This window comes from Chionomys nivalis, chromosome 9, assembly GCF_950005125.1.
Source record: "Chionomys nivalis chromosome 9, mChiNiv1.1, whole genome shotgun sequence".
In the NCBI taxonomy this organism is placed as follows: Eukaryota; Metazoa; Chordata; class Mammalia; order Rodentia; family Cricetidae; genus Chionomys; species Chionomys nivalis.
This window is the reverse complement of record NC_080094.1, coordinates 16,352,248-16,371,473: the sequence shown is the minus strand read 5'-3', so window position 1 is coordinate 16,371,473 and position 19,226 is coordinate 16,352,248. Positions and strand designations below refer to the sequence as shown.

General features: G+C 42.4%; 1 protein-coding gene across 14 annotated transcripts in view; it reads right to left on the bottom strand.

Moving 5' to 3' along the window:
• Positions 1 to 19,226, bottom strand: part of Ptprt (protein tyrosine phosphatase receptor type T) — a 1,077,234-nt gene that overhangs the window by 400,904 nt on the left and 657,104 nt on the right. For all 14 annotated transcript variants that reach the window (XM_057780248.1, XM_057780255.1, XM_057780252.1 and 11 more), the window contains one exon: positions 855 to 1,151. In XM_057780248.1, coding sequence (XP_057636231.1) covers positions 855 to 1,151 — 297 coding nt within the window. The remainder of the gene's footprint in view (positions 1 to 854; positions 1,152 to 19,226) is intronic.

Genomic DNA, 19,226 nt, shown 5'->3' with positions numbered 1-19,226 from the left:
CTCTCTCTGGGGTAGCTCATTGAAACAAGGAACACGAGAAGATAAGGCAGCCTAGAAGAGAACATTAGCTCATTCTGCAGTACATGGTATTTGAGATGCCTGCGGGACATCCAGGTGGATAATCAGCTTTGTGCGCATTCAATGTGCACGTTAAGCCTTAAGCTATTCTGTTTTGTTTTGTTTTTTAAATTTCTGCAGAATCAAGTTGTTTGGTTTTCAATCTCAACATGCTTAAACAATAAAATAACTACCCTTTCCAGGAGGCATCCGAAGAGTTAAATCTTGGGTAGGAAGAGCGATAGAACATGAGGGGGAGATGGGGGAGACATGGGGTTACCACAAGCACGTACTTATGGCAGAGCTGACACTGCTCCAGGCAACATAGCCACTCTGGAATCATACTACGCATAGTTTGCTTCTAGGGAGATCTTGAGGACAGTGGGAAGATGGAAGATGGAGGACAGGGTTAAGGAGTTTGACCCATCAGTAAATTGCTTTCTGTGTAAGACCGAGGACCTGAGTTCAGATTCCCAGCATCCAAATAAAAAATGTGTATAGCAGAGTAAGACTGTATTCCTAGTGGTGTGAATGCCGAGGTAGGAAGAGCTTTGAGGCTTGATGACTAGCCTGTTTATCCACGAGCACCAAACCCCAAAGCGAGACCATGTCTCAAAAAGTCAGATGGAAAAAAAAAATAGAGAAGACCACTGAGCTGTAGCCTCCACATGAATGTTCACGCATGTATAGACACACACACACACATGCACACATGCACCACACCACTTACTGGTATGACCCCTGAGCACACTCCACCTTCTCTGTTCCCATAAACTGGCTCACTATCCCTCACTCACCATCCTCCTCAGTCTGTACCACCAGCTCCTCACTCTCCATCCGGCCCTCGGGGTTGGAGAGCAGTAGGCGCAGTCTGATGGTCATGAAGGGCCGCAGACCCCGCAGGGTGTAGTGGGACGAGGTCTGGATCACCTCCTCAGCCTCGTACTGCTGCTGGTTGAACACGTACTGGTATTGCACCGTAAGGTTGTAGCTGTGGCAGCGGGTCACTGCGTAGCCAAAGGGCTCCCACTGCAGGGTCAGCTGCCTGGCCCGAATGTCCACAATCTCCACGTTCTGCGGGCCGTGCACAGGATCTGGAAAAGACACACAAGATACGTGAGTTTTGAGGAGACTACAGGAAGTGGGTGGACATGGTTGCTCTTCCACGTGCATCTCAACGTCCCCACAGTCTTTTGCCTTCTGCAGCATAATTTACATGAAACTTTTCTTTAAATCAAATTCTTTTCTTTAAGTACACAGATCCAAGACAAAACAAAAATAAATAGGGTGAATTTTTTTTCTATTTCCTTCACAATGAAATGTGCCAGTCACAAAAATATAAAATTAGGGCTTCATCCGAGTTCCACTGACAACTGTCAGGTAACAACTGTTGGATGCTCCCAAGTGCACCCACTTCTGCCATTCGCTGATTTAGATGACTAGTGGAGTTCTGTGTTTAACTCAGCTAAGGCCTCTCTCCATAGAGCTGAGGGTCCCCCTTTTTCCTCCCATCCAGATGCACAATTTGGAACTTTGATTACACCATGGACAGACATTCAACCTCCAGTCCATCTGTATGAACACAATGCTGCAAGAACTTGGCCTTTGAATTCACCTTCCCACTCTCACTTACGATAGGGACAGATCATTTGTTAGCATCCTGCCACACTTCACTCTTCTTCCTGTCCCCGCCACATCCCCCATGAACACCATTCTACTAGTTCCCAGTACCCCAATACTGTACCTCACCTCCCTTTACACACTGATCTTTGTCCCAGATCCCATATATAACAATGACCATGTTGTAGTTCTTAATCCATGCACTGATATTTATACCTTGCAAGAGATAAAGAGATGATTTTGCACAAAACTGATTAAAACAGACAAGAATAGTGAAGGTAGGGGTCTGGTCAGCATTTAACCCCATACTACTTACAGGCCATTACCAAGTTGTGCCGTGTCTTTGAGTCTACTTTTTACTTCATTTGTAAATTAGTGATAATAGAAGCTAGCCCCACTGCAGGAGCCAGATAAAATACTCTGAGCCATTAGAGGTGCACCTGGAATTAATAAGCACACCATATAGACTAGCTGAGGCTTTATTTTTATAGTAATAGAAAGAGTAATAAGAATAATAATCATTTTTCATATGCCATACAGAACCTGAATGACTCATAAATGCCAGTTCTGGGTAGCACCATTATGCAGGACAACAGACTAAGATATGGTCACCACTCCAGTCCTCGAGTTCCCAGGGCTTTTGGAGTGCAGCTGCCTCTGCACCACAAGAAAGGCTACGGTGGGGACTCTTGATACCAACTTAGTTCCCTAATTCACCCCTACAGGAGAAGTGTAGCTTATAACAGAGCTTTGTCAAGGCACACACTTCACAAGTGTGTCAGAAAGAAGGGTAGTCCATCCCATAGATGTGCATACTACTTAAATCAGTAGCTCTGGCCTCTCCTGGGCTGAGGAATTCACACCTTATTCTTCAGCCTGGTTATCCATGCTACAGGATTGTGCAAAAGAGAGCCAGAGTCCCAAAAGCAAATGAGTGACTGGGTGAAAGAGCCCGCGGAGGAGATGCTCAGGGCCCAGTATGCTGAACCTATGTGGAATGAAAGATAAAAGATGTGGGACTCACAGTTAGGGGCTGTGAGCAGGCATGGCTATGATTGCTTGGCTGGGTGTCTCTCTGTGATCCAGTTTGCAGTGACTACAGACACATGGGCAGAGTGATAGAGGGAATGTCCTGCCTGGGAAGTGTCAGCAACCCCTCCAGCTTTCATCCAGCAGGAATTTTTCTATCTGTATACGTTCCAGAACTCTGCCGGTATACACCCCGAAGTAACACCTTTCAAACGCTCCTTCTCTGGGACCTTCTTCAAAATAAACACTGAACCCCAGGAGAACAGTTACCTCATGGGGCCCTCTAGTCCCTCATTAGGAAGTAAGAGCACAGATATTTAAAACTCAGTTAAGGCTAAGGACATAGTTTTGTTATACATCTTAAATACTACAATATTCCATGTAAAAGACAATTTTTGAGATGTTCAGTATGGTCTAAAAGTACAAATAAAGAATAATCAATGGAACAGCATCCAGAAAGTGTTTGTTCTATTTTCTGAATCATGACGCTAGGAGGAAGGGATTGCCAACTCCCTTGACAAATGAACACATCAAAGCCTGGAGAGGTAACAGAACTTGGAGAAAGTAACAGATGAGGCTTTGAATTTGAATCTGCCTGACCCCATGTCTAGTATACAAGGGAGGTAAACAGTGGGCCAGACCAGCACAGCCATGGAAGGGGTGCGTGATGGGCTTGGTCAGCCTCACAACTCGTGAGGAGGCATCAGAAGACCTACTGGAGCAGAAACCAAAGTGCTGAGAGATGAGACTCATGTCCTCAGGCCACACAGTGAGAGACAGGGCTGAGATTTACAGTCTGAGAAAGTCCCAGTCCTTTGATTTTTTCTCTACGTGGCCCCACTGGGCACAGGTCAGAATAGGAGCGTAAACATGAGGCAGGCCACAGCCGTTGGGAATTTGGAAGAGACCTAGAGGAAAGCTAGGGAAAAACAAAAATTGTAACACAAAAATTGCTTTGTCCTTAAGAGCCTGGGACCTGCCACCAGCAGGGTCAGTGCTGGGACTCAATGCTAAGCTGTACACGCGCCTGTCTCCAACTCCCACCCTAGTTTTCCACAACCCAACTGTACAGATGTATGTATTAACACCTTCCTGACTTTCTGTGAGGGACCTTATCTTGAAGCCTTCTTTCCCTTTATTCATGGGGTTCAAGGGGAGTGGGACGCCTGTCATGCAGCAAGGAGCTTCCCTCTGGTTTAGGAATTTTGGGGCACAGGTGTAGACCCTGGTTCTCCGGAGAACACATGATTGAGCTGGAACATAGCTGGAAGCAAGAGTCTGGCACACAATAGCTAAGTGACCTTGGCCAAGGGCACTCCATCTTTGTGCCTCCATCTCCTCATCTATAACATGGAAATTACTGCATTAATCTCAGAGGGCTGCTAATGAGCATAAAATGAACTGTAAAGAGAGAAAATTGCCTTTTCCTAATAGTGGGGATTCCTCTTACACAGAACTGCCTCTCTTGGAGAAATACCCTAAGAAGCCTTTAAAAGTTTTTCTTTATTCTTGAGCATTTCATACATGTGTACGATAATATACCACATCTATTCCCATTTTTCCCTCCAACTTGCCCCATGTTCCCCCAACACAACCCCTTCCAGACTTCACATTGTTTTGTTATTGTTTATAGCCCACTAAGTCCAGTCATTGCTACCCACTTGTACAGGGGTATTTTAAGAAGAGGAGCTGCATTCCCAGGGCCTTGCTTGCATCCCTACTAAAGCCTTCATGGGAAGACAAACACCAAGGTCTTGGGGGGTGGATAAATTAGAACAGGTGGGGGGTGGATAAATTAGAACAGGTGGGGGGGTGGATAAATTAGAACAGGTAGGGAGGTGGATAAATTAGAACAGGTAGGGGGTGGATAAATTAAAACAGGTAGGGAATTAAATAAATGTAGAATGTTGGGAGGACCCACAAATATGACTGCTTTCTAGGTGACTCCTCTTCAGATGTCACAAAAATATTTACTATGACTAGACTCCAGACAGAACTGAGACATGCTTGCGCACTTCGGCCAAAGAGGATTCTCCACAGCATCACCAGGAAAAGGGAACTCAGAACACATCCATTGACTAAAGAGACCTTGAGAGATGATTTTGGAGGTTCCCCCTGCCTGCGGAAATTAAGAGATTCCGGGAAATCTCAGTTTAAAGGCAATAAGTTGGGGCTCTAGTGGCCCCCTGGGTAAGCTAAATGCAGTTGAAAGTGTCTTGTGACCGTGGTCATTCACATTCTAGAAAGCAGAGGCGTTGACTATGAGGCAGGAGCTCTGGGCTAGGTAGAGCTTCAGCATCTGCCTTTGGGAAACAACCCTGTGGTCTATGTCCCTGAGGCTTCATGGCGGAACACAGCCCTAGCTCTATCCACCACTGTCCACCATAATTAGCACTTGTCACACTGCCCAGGAACTGCTTGTTTATACATTTGTCTCCCAGATTGCCAACGACTATTTTCTGTTTGTCTAGCATCTCTGGGATCTGTCGAGCGGACTTCCTAGGAGATGACCAGATGGTGGTTTGTTCTAGGAAACTGAGTTCCAATCACTTGTTTCCACCCCTCCTCCTCTAGTCAGGCCAGCACATCAGCAGGATCTCCGAGGCACACATTTCTTTTTTTGCTTTGTTTTCAACCAAGAGGAGATCCTGAAATCTTACACGAGAAAAACTAGTTTTCAGAATGTGTGATGGGAACACTCGTGCTTTCAGTGTGATGACCCCCACCTCCCAAATAGCTTCACCTGCCAAACTGAGATGCTGCTCCAGTAATTGCCTTCCATGGTCAAAGTCCTGGGTTTACATTTGGGTCGGTGCAAACAAGTTGAAATTGCTGAGAAAGTCTTGTGTGTGCAGTAGAGATTGGTTTGTTGAATTTATATCCCTCGTGTAAATACATCCAAGCCTACAGCCTCTGGTCTCTGCTTCCAGATAAGGTCCTGTTCATGTGACCTTCTTCAGTAACGGCCTACAGGCCGAGAAGACAGCAGAGCACAGAGCTGCTGGCTCATGTGAGCCTCTGAAAGTTATTCTCTCATGGAAAATAGAAGTGGCTCTCATCCCAACACCTTCGCAGTACAGCCATGGACCTTGTTCTGACTCCCATATTGGATCCTGTCAGACTGACTTCTTCCTAGGACAAGGGCTCAGCAGTGAGTGCACTGTGCCCACCAGTCCACTGATCTCCCTTCTGAACATGCTTCACGTCACTGAAACCCTAAGATTTTCTGTCTCCATAGCTCCAAACTCATTTCATGTCCCGTGAGGCCTACTTTCCTTAGTTTTCCCTTCTTGTGAGCAAAGAATAGCTGAGAAGAGGAGCAGAGAGAGTTTGAAATTGAGGCCTGAGGTCTCCACACATATTTGCACAAGTCCTTTGTGAGAGAAACAGAGTTGGGTCAAAGGAGAATGGAAACGGGCCACAGGCTTACACTTGTCCTTTTATTTCACGGTCATTAAGAATTTTGCATGTGCTGGGTGCAGGTGTGTGTGTCCCTAACATTTTAAGAAACTATTGCCACCTCCAAAAAGAAGCTTATCTTCTTTACTGGGACCTTCCTACCCCAATTCCCTCTGCCTCTGCCTCTGTTTCTACTATTCATATATCAAACCCTAGACTCCTAAAGGGGAATATGGCATGCAAGTCCTTTGACATCCCTTGCTTTTGTCTATGTTGTTCTCTGTGTTTGAGATGCTGCCTACAGAGACAAATCGCTTGTCAATATACTCAAAGTCCAGTTCTAACATCACCATTTGCTGGTAAAATTTTCAGAGGACTTCCTTGACCATCGTGTCTGCCTTAAATTCTCTGTTTAACACACCTAGATAGACTTTTGTCAACCTCTAATTGAATCGCAGGAGGTTTTGTCGCATGATAACTTGAACATAGAACTAATATATAGGTTAGACAGACAGGCAAATTAAAATGATAGATAGGTAAATCTAAAAAGCCAATGATGCCTGACCTCAGGAGCATAACCAAGGTTCTAATATAATACAGGAAAAAAACAATAAACAACAGGGTGTTCCAGGGGTCTCTTTGTATTTCAATTTTAAGGGTAATCATGTGGTTAAGTCAGAATTGCCTTCTGGTTTTGTTCTGCATGGACTCAGCCATTAAGTCAAAGGAAATAGCTGTAGAATCTCCTAATGACCTTAATCAAAGCAGAACATCTTATTAAAGAAAGGAGCAGAAATCAGATTTCCAGTTCATGAATTTACCATGTATCCATCTTGGCATGTGGAGTTAGCTGGGCACATGTATTATTCCAAGTTGAACCTAAATTGAGATAATTTGGGGCATGGGGCTGAAAATGTGGAGGTGGAGAGTTTGTATGTAAAATTAATTTTTTATCCATTTGGAGATGCAATTTGAGTTCCTTTCAAATTAAATTGCAATGGAGTCCTAGGCAGCTGGAAACATTATTGCCAACATAATTTGACGCTGCAAGAGCGGTAATACATTGACAGATAGTTCGATGTGACCATTACTTTGCAATTTCTGCATGGAAATGATACACAAAGGAGAGGAAAAAAGGCAAAAGGAACAAAGTTAAAATCCATCTTCTTTCTCGAATCCTTCACTTTTTTACTAACTTTTATTATTGCAGATGTTTGGTGGCTGGAATTTGTTGACCATGACCAACCACACAGACATCTGACAGCAGCTGCCTTGACAATTCTAACCATCAGAAGCTGGAGCAAGATAGCTGAGGAGGTGGGTTGTCCACTACCTTCTTGTGGCAATGTCCCAGAGAAGGTAATTCATTGACCATTTCATTGTATCCCTAAATTGAACAGTATATATTGATCAAGGAAGTACCACAGTATGGTGAGAAGATCATTGTCTCTGTGAGCACCTAGCTGGAAAGCAATTCCCTTCGCCCATCTATAGCTGAGACTCATTATCCTATTTGGATGATGGATGTCTCCAAGGGCTATGAGTGAACCAAAAAGTCGGTATGTCAATTGTGTGTTTGACACAGTCACATTTCCCAGAAGAGGAAGTGAGATGACCTGATATTAAGTCAAGCAGAACTCATGGACATTACCATGCTCCAGCTCCTGACCTTGTATGTACTATAGGTTGCTTCTAGGCTTACGCTTTAACCACCAATAATTTATCATTACTAACCTTTCAAGGATGCCTCTTCGCATAATACTATAGGTAGGTTATAACTTCTATGCAAACGTATTAGATCTCTAAGATGGACTGGGCATTGGCGATAAAGGTGAATGAAGCAGATACTTTCTCATCTTAATGGAATTTATACTAGCGGGGTACAGAGATGATAGCTATGAAGGAGAGCGTGGCAAAGCCCACTATGTCTTCTGCAGGGGAAGTACTAGCTTCCTGGGTACACAGAGCAGCAATGTATAGCTTCACTTTGGGGACTCACTTGAGCCAATTTGAACATGAGTCTTGCACAACCCGGACATTCTTTTTGATAGAAACTGAAGCCACCAAAGAAATTTGAGGTGAGTTCAGGTTAACGATTCCTCTATAACTGCATTATTAGGTTATAATGAGAGCAAGTCTTGAGCCCAATTCTATTTCGCAGAAGAACATTTATTATATGAACATATATTAGCCAGCAAGCACAAAATAGGTCAGTCTGTTCCATATGGCTCAGTGAGGGCCCAGAAGTCTGTCCTTTAAGGCAATTTGCTTTCCATTTTGCATGAAAGGATCATTTGGAGCAGATGGGATAGTATCGTAAGGGGGAAAACATTTTCCTTTTGTGTAAGAGACCAGATAGCAAATATTTCAGACCCTGAAGGTCTGGTAGTCTCTGCTATGTCTGCTCATACCTGTGTTTGTAATGGCAGCTGGCCAGACAACCCATGTATAATGGGGATGCCTGTGCTCCATAATACTTTATCTAGATCAGGCAGTCAACGTTATGGGGTTTCATTTGACTGATCTCATAGAAGGGACAAAACAAGTGTCTTAAAGTCACTTAGTCACAGGACTATTTGATCCTGGCATAAGGTTCAGCTTTTAAAAAAAGAAAAAGAAAAAGATGTATAGAATGGGCTATACAAGATGACACTAACCGAGACTGAGCAAGGTTCAAGAGACAACACAAATGTAAATAATTATGTCAATTTTCTGAGGTGTTATTTAAATAGTAAATAAAAATATCTTATAGGAAAAAAGTTTGAAAAGCAGAGATCTTGTTTGTCACTGTGTAAGTCTGAAAAATGTTGTGAAAGGTATCTGGGACCTGAAGGTATAACTCAGAGTTAAAATGCTTACCTAGGATACATAAGGTCCTGAGTTCTGTCTCCAGTACTCCAATAAAATAAACAAAAATATTGGCTAGACTACATATTTTGAATAACTTCAATAATTTATAGTAATCATTATGCTAGTCAATAGGCTTCTAAAGACAACCAATTTCTTAAATTGATTATGCCAATTGGCAAAATAGTAGTTATCTACCAAGATATGTATCAGAAGCCTCTGTGGTACTGAGAGTATTCAATAAAGCTCAGACTTCTTGACTCAAATGCTTGTGTTCTCCTGAGTGGTATGTTCTTGGTCTTGACTCAAAGGCTCCTGGTTCTGGACTAAGCTTCACTTACCTATAATATAGCCTCTCATGCCAGTGAACACAGACCTACACATGTGAAAGTAAATGGGAAGGTATGTCAGGATGGGGCTGGGAGAAGTGGGGGATGAAAAGATTAAAGCCCAAACAGAGAGGATAGCATGTTTAATATCGAAGGAATCATAACGGGTAGACAGATGCTATTGAAATGCTGAGGTGTGTAAGGACAGGGCGGTGGAGTAGTTATCCCTACCTCCTACCAGACAGGTGGTCCCTATACAGTGATGCCCTAGCAAGTCCGCATGCCTCGGCCCATTCTCCCGCCCATATCAAGGGATAACAGTAACAGTCAGGATAGTTGTAACAGTGCAATTAGTGTATTCTTTGCTCAAGGTAAAACACTAGAAAGATGCTTTCTTCAAATAAATATTTTAAGCTCTTACTTTATACCCAGCACTATATGATATGTAGGAGCAGACCAAATATCCTCTCTGTTCTTATGGAGAATGTATTCTATTGAAGGCAGAAGGATTGAATACTATATCAGACAAATGTGTTGCGGGCCATTTGATAATGAGCACTGTAGAGAAAACCAGGCAGGATGATTTTAAGTCCTGCTACCACCTCCTAAATCTTTCCTCTCCATCGACACAAAGTTTTACTTCTCTCTGCGATTTAGTTTAAAATAACATAGGTAGCAACAGGGTGGCAGATGAGGTGTTGGGAACACAGTCTTCTTAAAAATGTGACAGGTTCTCTGCTTTCCTCAAGATTAATCCTTGGCAGGGCAGAGTCAGATAACCACGGTGGCAATCAAGCACATGGCCCGACCAAATTACATGCTGAAGGAAATAGCATATGTCATGTTACAATAAAATAGTAACTGCTTTAAAGAAACCAGATGAGAGGCCAACTAGATAAAATGCCAGCCAATGTGTGCTGGGCACAGAGGGTGGTTAGGCAGAGGTGATGTGTGGACTACAAGTTGTCAGTCCTTTTTCTTTTATAGTTCCACGTCTATCTTAGCATCTACTCAACTCAGGACTTTAGTCTGAAGATCAGCAACTCTGATCCAAATCCATGACCTCACACTATGACTGAATATGACTGGAACGCATGGGAGTGTTTAATCACGCCTGGTCCACTTCTATCCATAAGACCAGGACAGAGAGCCAAGATTCAGATAAAACCAGTCTTAAGAAGTGACTGATGGACTGGGACAAGAGCCTCAGAGCTGGAAACTGAGGGCTCTGAACCAGCTACTAAAGCATTGTTTCTTGACTCTAAGCACTATTTGTTCTTGTTTGCTTTATTGAGACAGGGCCTCAGCTATTCCAGGCTGGTCTTGAATTTGCTCCGTAGTTGAGGATGACCTTGAACTCCTGATTGTCTTGCCTCCACATCCCAAGTGCTAGAATTCCAGGTGTGCACTGCCATGCCAGACTCCAAACACTCCTTTGATACCCAACTTTTAGGTGGGGGGAGTGAGGTTGCAAAAAAACATATCTCTGCTTAATCACTGGCCTCAGTGCTACTTTTGCCAATAGGTGGAGCAAGGGTGGGGCCTCAGGAGTAGGAAGATGCTACCTCCAAATTCTTGTGAGCTCATGCGAAGTGCAAGTTATTCATCTGAGGGTGGGTGTCTTTCATCAAAATATACAGGTCTAATTTACAGTTTCTCCAATAGTGAAAGATTAAGCTTCATAAAAAAATGTACCTTTCAATGAGAGAGAGGGCGAGAGAGAGAGAGAGAGAGAGAGAGAGAGAGAGAGAGAGAGAGAGAGAGAGAATGATAGAATAAGCTTCATAGTAGCACCAGCCAGAAAAATACTCTTTATTCCTATGGTTTAGGGTTTCACAGTTGTAGCCCCTTCCCTTTCTTTCTGGCTCTAGAGACTGCTGCTTCCTAGATTGATGAAATTTGTCTCATTTCCTCCTCTTCCTGTCTCTGTTTTGTAGACCCTTCTTCATACACAGTTAACCACAGCTTCCCAGACTTTCCCAGTTCATGGTGCCCTTGGTGTTTTAGTAATTTATATTTGTACGTCCCAAGCCAAAGAAATACCTGGTAGCTTCATTCAGTAGTCAATTCATATAATCTCTTAAATACCTATACCTGGGCATCTTAAGGAGGATTTGAGAAAACAAGACAGACATATTGTCTTAGTCAGGGTTTCTGTTGCTATGATGAAACACCATGACCTCAGCCACTTGGAGGAGGAAAAGGTTTGCTTGGTTCACCATTCCACACAAGAGCCCATCGCTGAAGGAAGTCAGGACAGGAACTCAAACTGGGCAGAAACCTGGAGGCAGGAGCTGATGCAGAGGCCATGGAGAAGTACTTCTTACTGACTTGCTCATCCCAATTTCCTCAGCCTGCTTTCTTATAGAACCCAGGACCACCAACCCAGAGGTGGCCCCACACATAATGAGCTGGGCCCTTCCCCATCAATCACTAATTTAAAAAATTCCCTGCAGGCTTGCTTTCAGCCAGGTCTTGTGGAGGCACTTTCTTAATTGTGGTTCCTTCTTCTCAGATGACTTTAGTTTGTGACAAGTTGACATAAAACTATCCAGCACACACATCAAGAGGAGAATAAATTATTTTACTCTTAACGATCACTATTCACTAATAAACACATGAATCTTTTTGAGCAGCACCACACAGTTTCTTGACTGTGGGTCCAGTTCAGACACTGCTAGATCTGTTGCTAGCTCCAAGTTTATTTGTATCCAATAATTACATTTCATCAGAGACATGGCCCCAAACCTGGTTTTGCAAAGATATGGTATCACAGCAAATGCACGTAGACCACATGGTCTAGTTCCCAAACTAGAGACTGCCTAAGGTTAGCAGCTTGCATGGTGTCTGCTTAGTGCTGCTGCATTTCCTATATTTAGAAATAGCTCTTGATGCCTTTAGGAGTTCCTAGGGGTTCTTGGTGGCTTCAGCACACACACTGAGAACTCTAATAGTTAAGAATACTAGTTATGAACAGGTACTTTATCTTGACTACTTCAGAAAACAATACTCCCTGAACAGGCTGAATGTTCATGTTCTTCATGTCCTATACCACTGTGCCATGTAGACTGAGAAATTCACATCCACAAAGCTGGAACCCTAGCCAACTAACTGTGCTTCCCCAGATCCCCCTCACCTTTCCACCTGCTCTGTTGCTGAGCCCTGGGACAAGTGGTCTGCCAGTCATGCTTCCCAACACATCAGCTGTTCAAGTGCTCAGAAGCTGGGAACATTCTCTGGACACAGGCACAAGGCTTAAGTCTGGAAATAAAAGCTTTAGAATGTTTAAAAATTACTTTAGTGGCAGAGAAAATCGGGTTGGAAAGAGAGAAGCAATTTCTAAATTACATGGTTTCAGATTCCAGATAAAGAGAAGGAGATTTAGGAAGGGTGGAGGAAGAGATACCAAGCCTACAACATCTTCCAGGTTTTATTTCAATTCACCCTTAATCCATAGCCAGTCTCCTTGTCCATTGTCAAAAAAAAAATAAAAGAAGGAAAGAGAGAGAGAGAGAGAGAGAGAGAGAGAGAGAGAGAGAGAGAGAGCACTATAGGGAAATGAAAGGAAAAACACTCCTGATGGTCAAAAGCCACTTTGTGCTGGATTCAAGGTGAGGTGTTAAATATTCTGAACATTTTTGTTCTTTTGATTCTGCATAATGACAGCAGTGGACTTGGGAAAGAACCTTCAATATAGCTATTGCTGTCACTATTTAAGAAGCCTTGTTGTAGATCAGATTGTGTCTAGACTCTACAGCAAGCAGGAGTCATAGCTCCTAATTGGGCTTTGATGGTCCCTCTCTAAAACTACTACTTTCCCTTTCAGTGAAAGAGTCTGGCTTTTCTATTCAGATCCTGGCTTTTTCAAATCTCTGACAGCCCACAGCTGAGAACTCCGCCACCCCGGGACACTCTTGATCTCACAAGGAATTGTATTAATCTATAGACACGGCTCAGGACTGCTGGACCCTGACGAGCCCTGCTGTGTCAGCAGCCCCAGAAATGCCTACCAAGCTTTTTTTTTTTTTTTATGATGTCCAAAGCTTTATTCTTTGAAATGTACAGGAGTATCATTAAACTGTAGGAACATTTTCAAATAAAAACCACTGTCAGTTAAAGGAAGCTTTATGCTCTGTCCACTCTCACTTGGGATCTACCTGGCCAAAGGGGATGGAAATAAATGAATAATATGAGCAGAGCTTTATTCCAGTGACTTTGCCAAACATCCCAAAGGGAAGCCAGGTAGCGTATAGGATAGGGAAGAAGAAGCCAGGTAACACCTTAGCCTTCCTAATGCCGTCTAAATCATTTATGAAGCACTTCCTGGCCTGCCTGTGCACCTTTCCATGACCGTGGTGGGATAAAATGCACACATCATGGGCCTGGCTGAGGCTCCAATATGGAGGCTGGCCCTTTGCTGTGATGCAGTGGCATAGTCTTACAGATTTTACCTGACCATGGTTACAACTCAGATAGGGAAAAAAAAAATTCTCATTTGGTGGCTTAACATTTGGTGATTTAAATGAAAATGATCCCCACAGGCTCATGTATTTGAATGCTTGGTCCCAGTTAGTGAAACTGGTTGGGAAGGATTAGGAGGCATGGTCTTGTGGAAGTAAGTACAGATTTGTTGGAGATGTTCATTAGAGATGGGCTTTGATGTTTTAAACGCCCACACAAGTTCCAGTGTTTCTCTTTACCTGCCTGCCTATGGATCAGGAAGTAGAGCTCTCAACCGCATGACTACTTGCCATGTATGATTCCTGCTATGATGATGATGGACTGCCCCTCGGCAACTGTTAGTGAGCCCCCAATTAATTACTTTCTTTCAGAAGAGTTGCCTTGGTTATGGTGACTCTCCATAGCTATAGAACAGTGACTAAGACCACCCACCCCTATTATTTTTCATCGACTTTCAACGGTTGTGGAGGATAGCCTCAGAAAACCAAGGTCAAGTTGCAAGTCCTCTATAACCCTGCTTTTCATCAGACCTCAATTTACACGAGGCCTTTCTCAGATGCCCACCATTCTCACAACTCTCTCTCTTGCCCATCAAACCTTATTTATGAACTCTCAACCCTGAATACATAGGTTAGCCCTTATCTCCTAAGGTTCCTGTGAAGTTTGAATGAAATTATATTTGCACATTGGTGTGGTATTGACACATCATAGTGCTGAGTGATAAATCACTCCCAAGCAATTGCTTTGCAAACAGGTATTTAATTTTGAGTCCCTTACATGTTCTTACATGTATTATCCAGGCTGGGCTCAGCTGACTTAAGCTTTTGAGCTGCTTTTAGGTTTGTTCTGTTTATTCTAGATCCTAGGCTGCAGGGTCAGCACTCCCCAGGCCCTGTTCTTTGATAGGTTTGTCAGAATTAAGCCAACCTGTGTACAATTCCCAAAAGCTCCCCTCATATCATGTCTGTGAATAATGACCATATCAGTCAGGGCAGGTTACACAGGCAAACCCAACAGGAGTGGGGCTGCTATCCACAGAGGATGAAAGGAGAAGGCAGTGTGAGTCAATATTTGCTGAATGATAGCTCAAACCATCCAATCGATACATATCTGTGCTTTGGTTATAGCCTTATAACACACAGTCCAGAATTGGTCCTCTAGAGAAAGAGAAGTCTGATTTTGCAGCTGGTGTCTGGAAATCCAGAAGTTTCTGCTGAACACATAAAATGCAAGACAGTGGCCTTTCTCTGCCTGTGTAGATTACTGTGTGATGATTCTCTGGGACAAAGGGACACAGCTAGGAAAGTCACTCTGGCCTTCCCAAGGTCAAAATGAACTGGCTGAGCCATCTGACAAACTGGTCAGGTTAAGTATACTCCCCCACCACACAAACACCTACTCAGAACACATGCATCCACACATACAACATCCTACTTCTTGGTACCAAAAACCTGTGATTGGAAATAAATACATGTCATCTAGAACCTGCTCCCTTCTATAAAGAAATACATTGGATAGGATTAAGTTGAGCAACTTGAAGTGGGAGGTTACCCTGGACTGTCTTGCTGGACTCACTGCATCAAAAGATCCTTAAAAGCAGAACAGAAGATGCAAGAAGAGAGAGTATGCCTCTCCGAGGCTTACTAGTACCAAAGATAGAGAGAGTTGCCCCAAGCCAAGCAACGTAAGCAGCCTCCTTGAAAAAGGCAAGGAAACCAATTCTCACCTAAACTCTGCACAAGGAACAGCCTGGAAGAACTATTTTGAACTTCTAACTATAAAAATAGATTCATGTGTAGTGACTCGTTACAAGAACAACAGAAGCCCATACAATCCCCAAATATTGTTCTGCATTTATACATTTCTGCATTTATATATTTCTGCATTTTTATCTCCATTTTCACCTTCATTGCCTTTCCTCCATAGAAATGTGATTTCCACATATGTTCTCTTGCTTGAATGAAATTTTAAAAATGCACGCAATTGATTAGTATGCATGCATTTTAATTATGTAAATTGGAATATATTCTAGCTTTCTCTCTTTGCTGTTTAGCACTATTCCTTTGACATATATCTATGCCCCTATGTGCCCTTAGTCAACCACTTCCAACCACTACATGGATTTTAGGGTTTATGCCTTTCTACTGGGTCAGTCTACTCCCCACTGAAGGATCTACTCCCCAGTAATGACTACCATAAGCTGTGCTGCAGGGCACCTTCTGCAGTATATCCCTATGTGGATTTGCATGAGACTCTTTCCAGTATATATGGCCCTAGGAGAGAAAGTATTGTCTAATGATTAAGCTTAATTGGACAAAGTGCTGTCAAACACCCTCAACTCCCAGTTGTGTGAGAATGTTTGTGTAGCAACACACGCATGACAATCAGTGGCATTATCTACTCTTTCTAATCTTCGTCATTTTGATGAATTCTAAGTATTGTTCCCTTTATTGTCCTCTAATTCCAATGAGTTTACTTTTATTTATTTTTAGATTTAGTTTGTAAGACAAGGTCTGTCTTAGTGCTCTATTGCTGTAAAGAGACACCACATCCATATCTATCCCCATGCATAAAACTCAAGTCCAAATATAAATCAAGTCAAGACCTCAATATAAATCAGACCACACTGAACCTGATAGAAGAGAAAGTGGGAAATAGCCTTCAATGCACAGGCACAGGAGATCACTTCCTAAACATAACACCAGTAGCACAGTCACTGAGAACAGCAATAAATAAATGGAACCTCCTGAATCTGAGAAACTTCTGTAAAGCAAAGTACACAGTGAATAAGACAAAAAGGCAGCCTACTGAATGGATAAAGATCTTCACCAACCCCACATCAGATAGGACTAATCTCCAAAATATATAAAGAACTCAAGAAATTAGACATCAAAATTTCAAGTAACCCAATTAAAATGGGGTACAGAACTAGACAAAGAATTCTCAACAGAAGAATCTCAAATGGTCAAAAGAAACTTAAGGAAATGTTCAAAATTCTTACAAATCAGGAAAATGCAAATCAAAATGACTCTGAGATATCATATTACACCAGTCAGAATGGCTAAGATCAAAAAGACCAATGATAGCTTATGCTGAAGAGGATGTGGAGTAAGGGGAACACTCCTCCATTGCTGATGGGAATGCAAACTTGTACAACCACTCTCAAGATTAGCATGGCATTTTCTATGAAAATTGGGAATCAACCTACCTCAAGATCCAGTAATACCACTCTTTGGCATATACCCAAAGGATGCTCAATCATACTACAAGATAATTCTTGTAAAGGAGTTTATTGGGGGGTTGCTCATAGTTTCATAGTGTTGGTTTATTATCATCATGGCAGGAAGCTTGGCAGAATTGCTGTTAGACTGTAGGTAGATATGGTGCAGGAGAAGTAACTGAAAGTTACATTACAGAGCCTGGTGTGGGCTTTTCACCTTCAAAGTCCACTCCCAATGACATTCTTCCTCCAACAAGATCACACCCCCTAATCTTTCTAAGCAGTTCACTAACTGATGACCGAAGCCTATAAATTTATGAGCCTATGGGGGTAATTCTCATTTAAACCACCACAGTGTCTTACTCTATATCCTGGTCTGTCTTATTACTCTCTATGTAGACCAGACTGGTCTTGAACTCATAGAGATATGCCCGAGTCTCACTCCCTATGACTTATGGGTCATATTTTCTGCAGGATTCTGCTTAATTAAGTATGGAAATTTAAATTTTAAAAATTTCCTTCTGTTTTCTAAAGACTTTTAAAATAAAATGATAAATTGTTGACAGTGTTTTAACAAATGTTTGCCTCATGTAAGCAGCCATATGATTTATGTCACTTATATTAAAGTAATGAATTATGCTCTTACTTAAATTAACTCAGTCCTGAGATAAGCTTCCATGTACAAGATAAATATTTTTGTAAACAGTGTTGAACCTACTGGCTGTATTTGGTTTCAGATACATCCATACATAAAATGTGCCTATCATTTCTTATCTTGGATTTTTAACTGATTTTAGAATTTAGGTTCTAGTAACTTCATAAAAGAAACTAAATTGACCTTGTTTTATTTTCTAGAAAAAAAATAGCATTAAGTTAAAAGTCGAACCTCTTCTGGTAACTTGTTAGTGCCTACCACTCAGCAAGCTCATAAGCTCAGTGGGTTTTGATGCTGTAGTTGATGTTTTTGAGACAGGGTCTATGTAGCTCTTGTTTTAATGACAACTTTTATTTATGATTTTTACATTTTCATACTTTTATGAAATTCATTTTGATTATATCCATCCACCACTATCTGCGTCCAATCCCCCCTAATGCTCCCTACCTCAACTACCTCCTGTTAGGTTCAAAACAGCCCTCCCCCAAAAAAAGCAGTGCTGATGACAAAGTCCTAGACAGACGGACTCTGGCCAGATAAACGGAAGCCTAAATATGGGTTTTCTGTTTACCAGGAATGTCCTTTAACCTGCCAGGAAGTTCCCTTAATCTTTCCTCTAAGGTCAACTCCTAGAGCAGTGGCTCTCAAGCTTACTAATGCTGTGACCCTTTAATACAGTTCTCATGTTGTGGTGACCCCCGATCATAAAATTATTTCATTGCTACTTCATAACTATAATTTTTCTGCTGTTATGAATCATGATTATAAATATCTGATATGCAGGATATCTGATGCATGCAATGTGCAACCCATAGGTTGAGAACCACTGACCCAGACCAAGGGCGTCTAGTTCGTGTCAATAGACCAGCCTGAGTCAGCTCAAATATACTAGCTCTGCTGACTGTTGTGTAAAATCGACTTGCTTTCCTTCTAGTTTGCTCTTCTCCCTGCCTTTCCCCCACCCCTCAAGATATAGCCTTTGAAGTTGGATCATCAATATGCCTTTCTTTCTACCCATGAAGTGGTCCAGTTAGGTGGTTTCACTTTGTCCTCACTTACACCTACCAATATCATGGGTTTTTTTTGTTGTCGTCATTGTTGCTCTTAGCAAGCCCGAGTCTGCTGGTGCTGCCTATCTGTACACGGGTGTGCGGCCATCCACTGGGACGTGAGCAACCTAGGTGGCAGTGGCCAGATCCCCAAAGAAGAATGACTCTCCCTTCCTCAGCACCCGTCCGCTCACAAGAGCTCCTCGGATAGAGGTAGGAACTTGGGGTAGGTGTCCCCATCCACACTGAAACTTTTGACTGGCTTGGTCTTGAGCCTTCTTGTTGAGGGCCTAGTGATTTGGGGAAATGCTTGGCTATCATTTCAATTTCTTTATTCCCATTGATCCACTGAATTGTTCTCTTTGTCCTTGTGCTAGGTTTGTCATTTTAAGTTTTTCCATAATTATATGCATTCAAAGTTCTCAGTTCAGCAGCACAGGATTCATTATATTCCTACTTTAAAAATATTTGTGTTTACCATGTCTTTCTTTCATCAACTGGCTTTTTTTAAGCATTCTTTTCAAAGAACTAAATTATATATTTTTAAATTTTCCTCTATT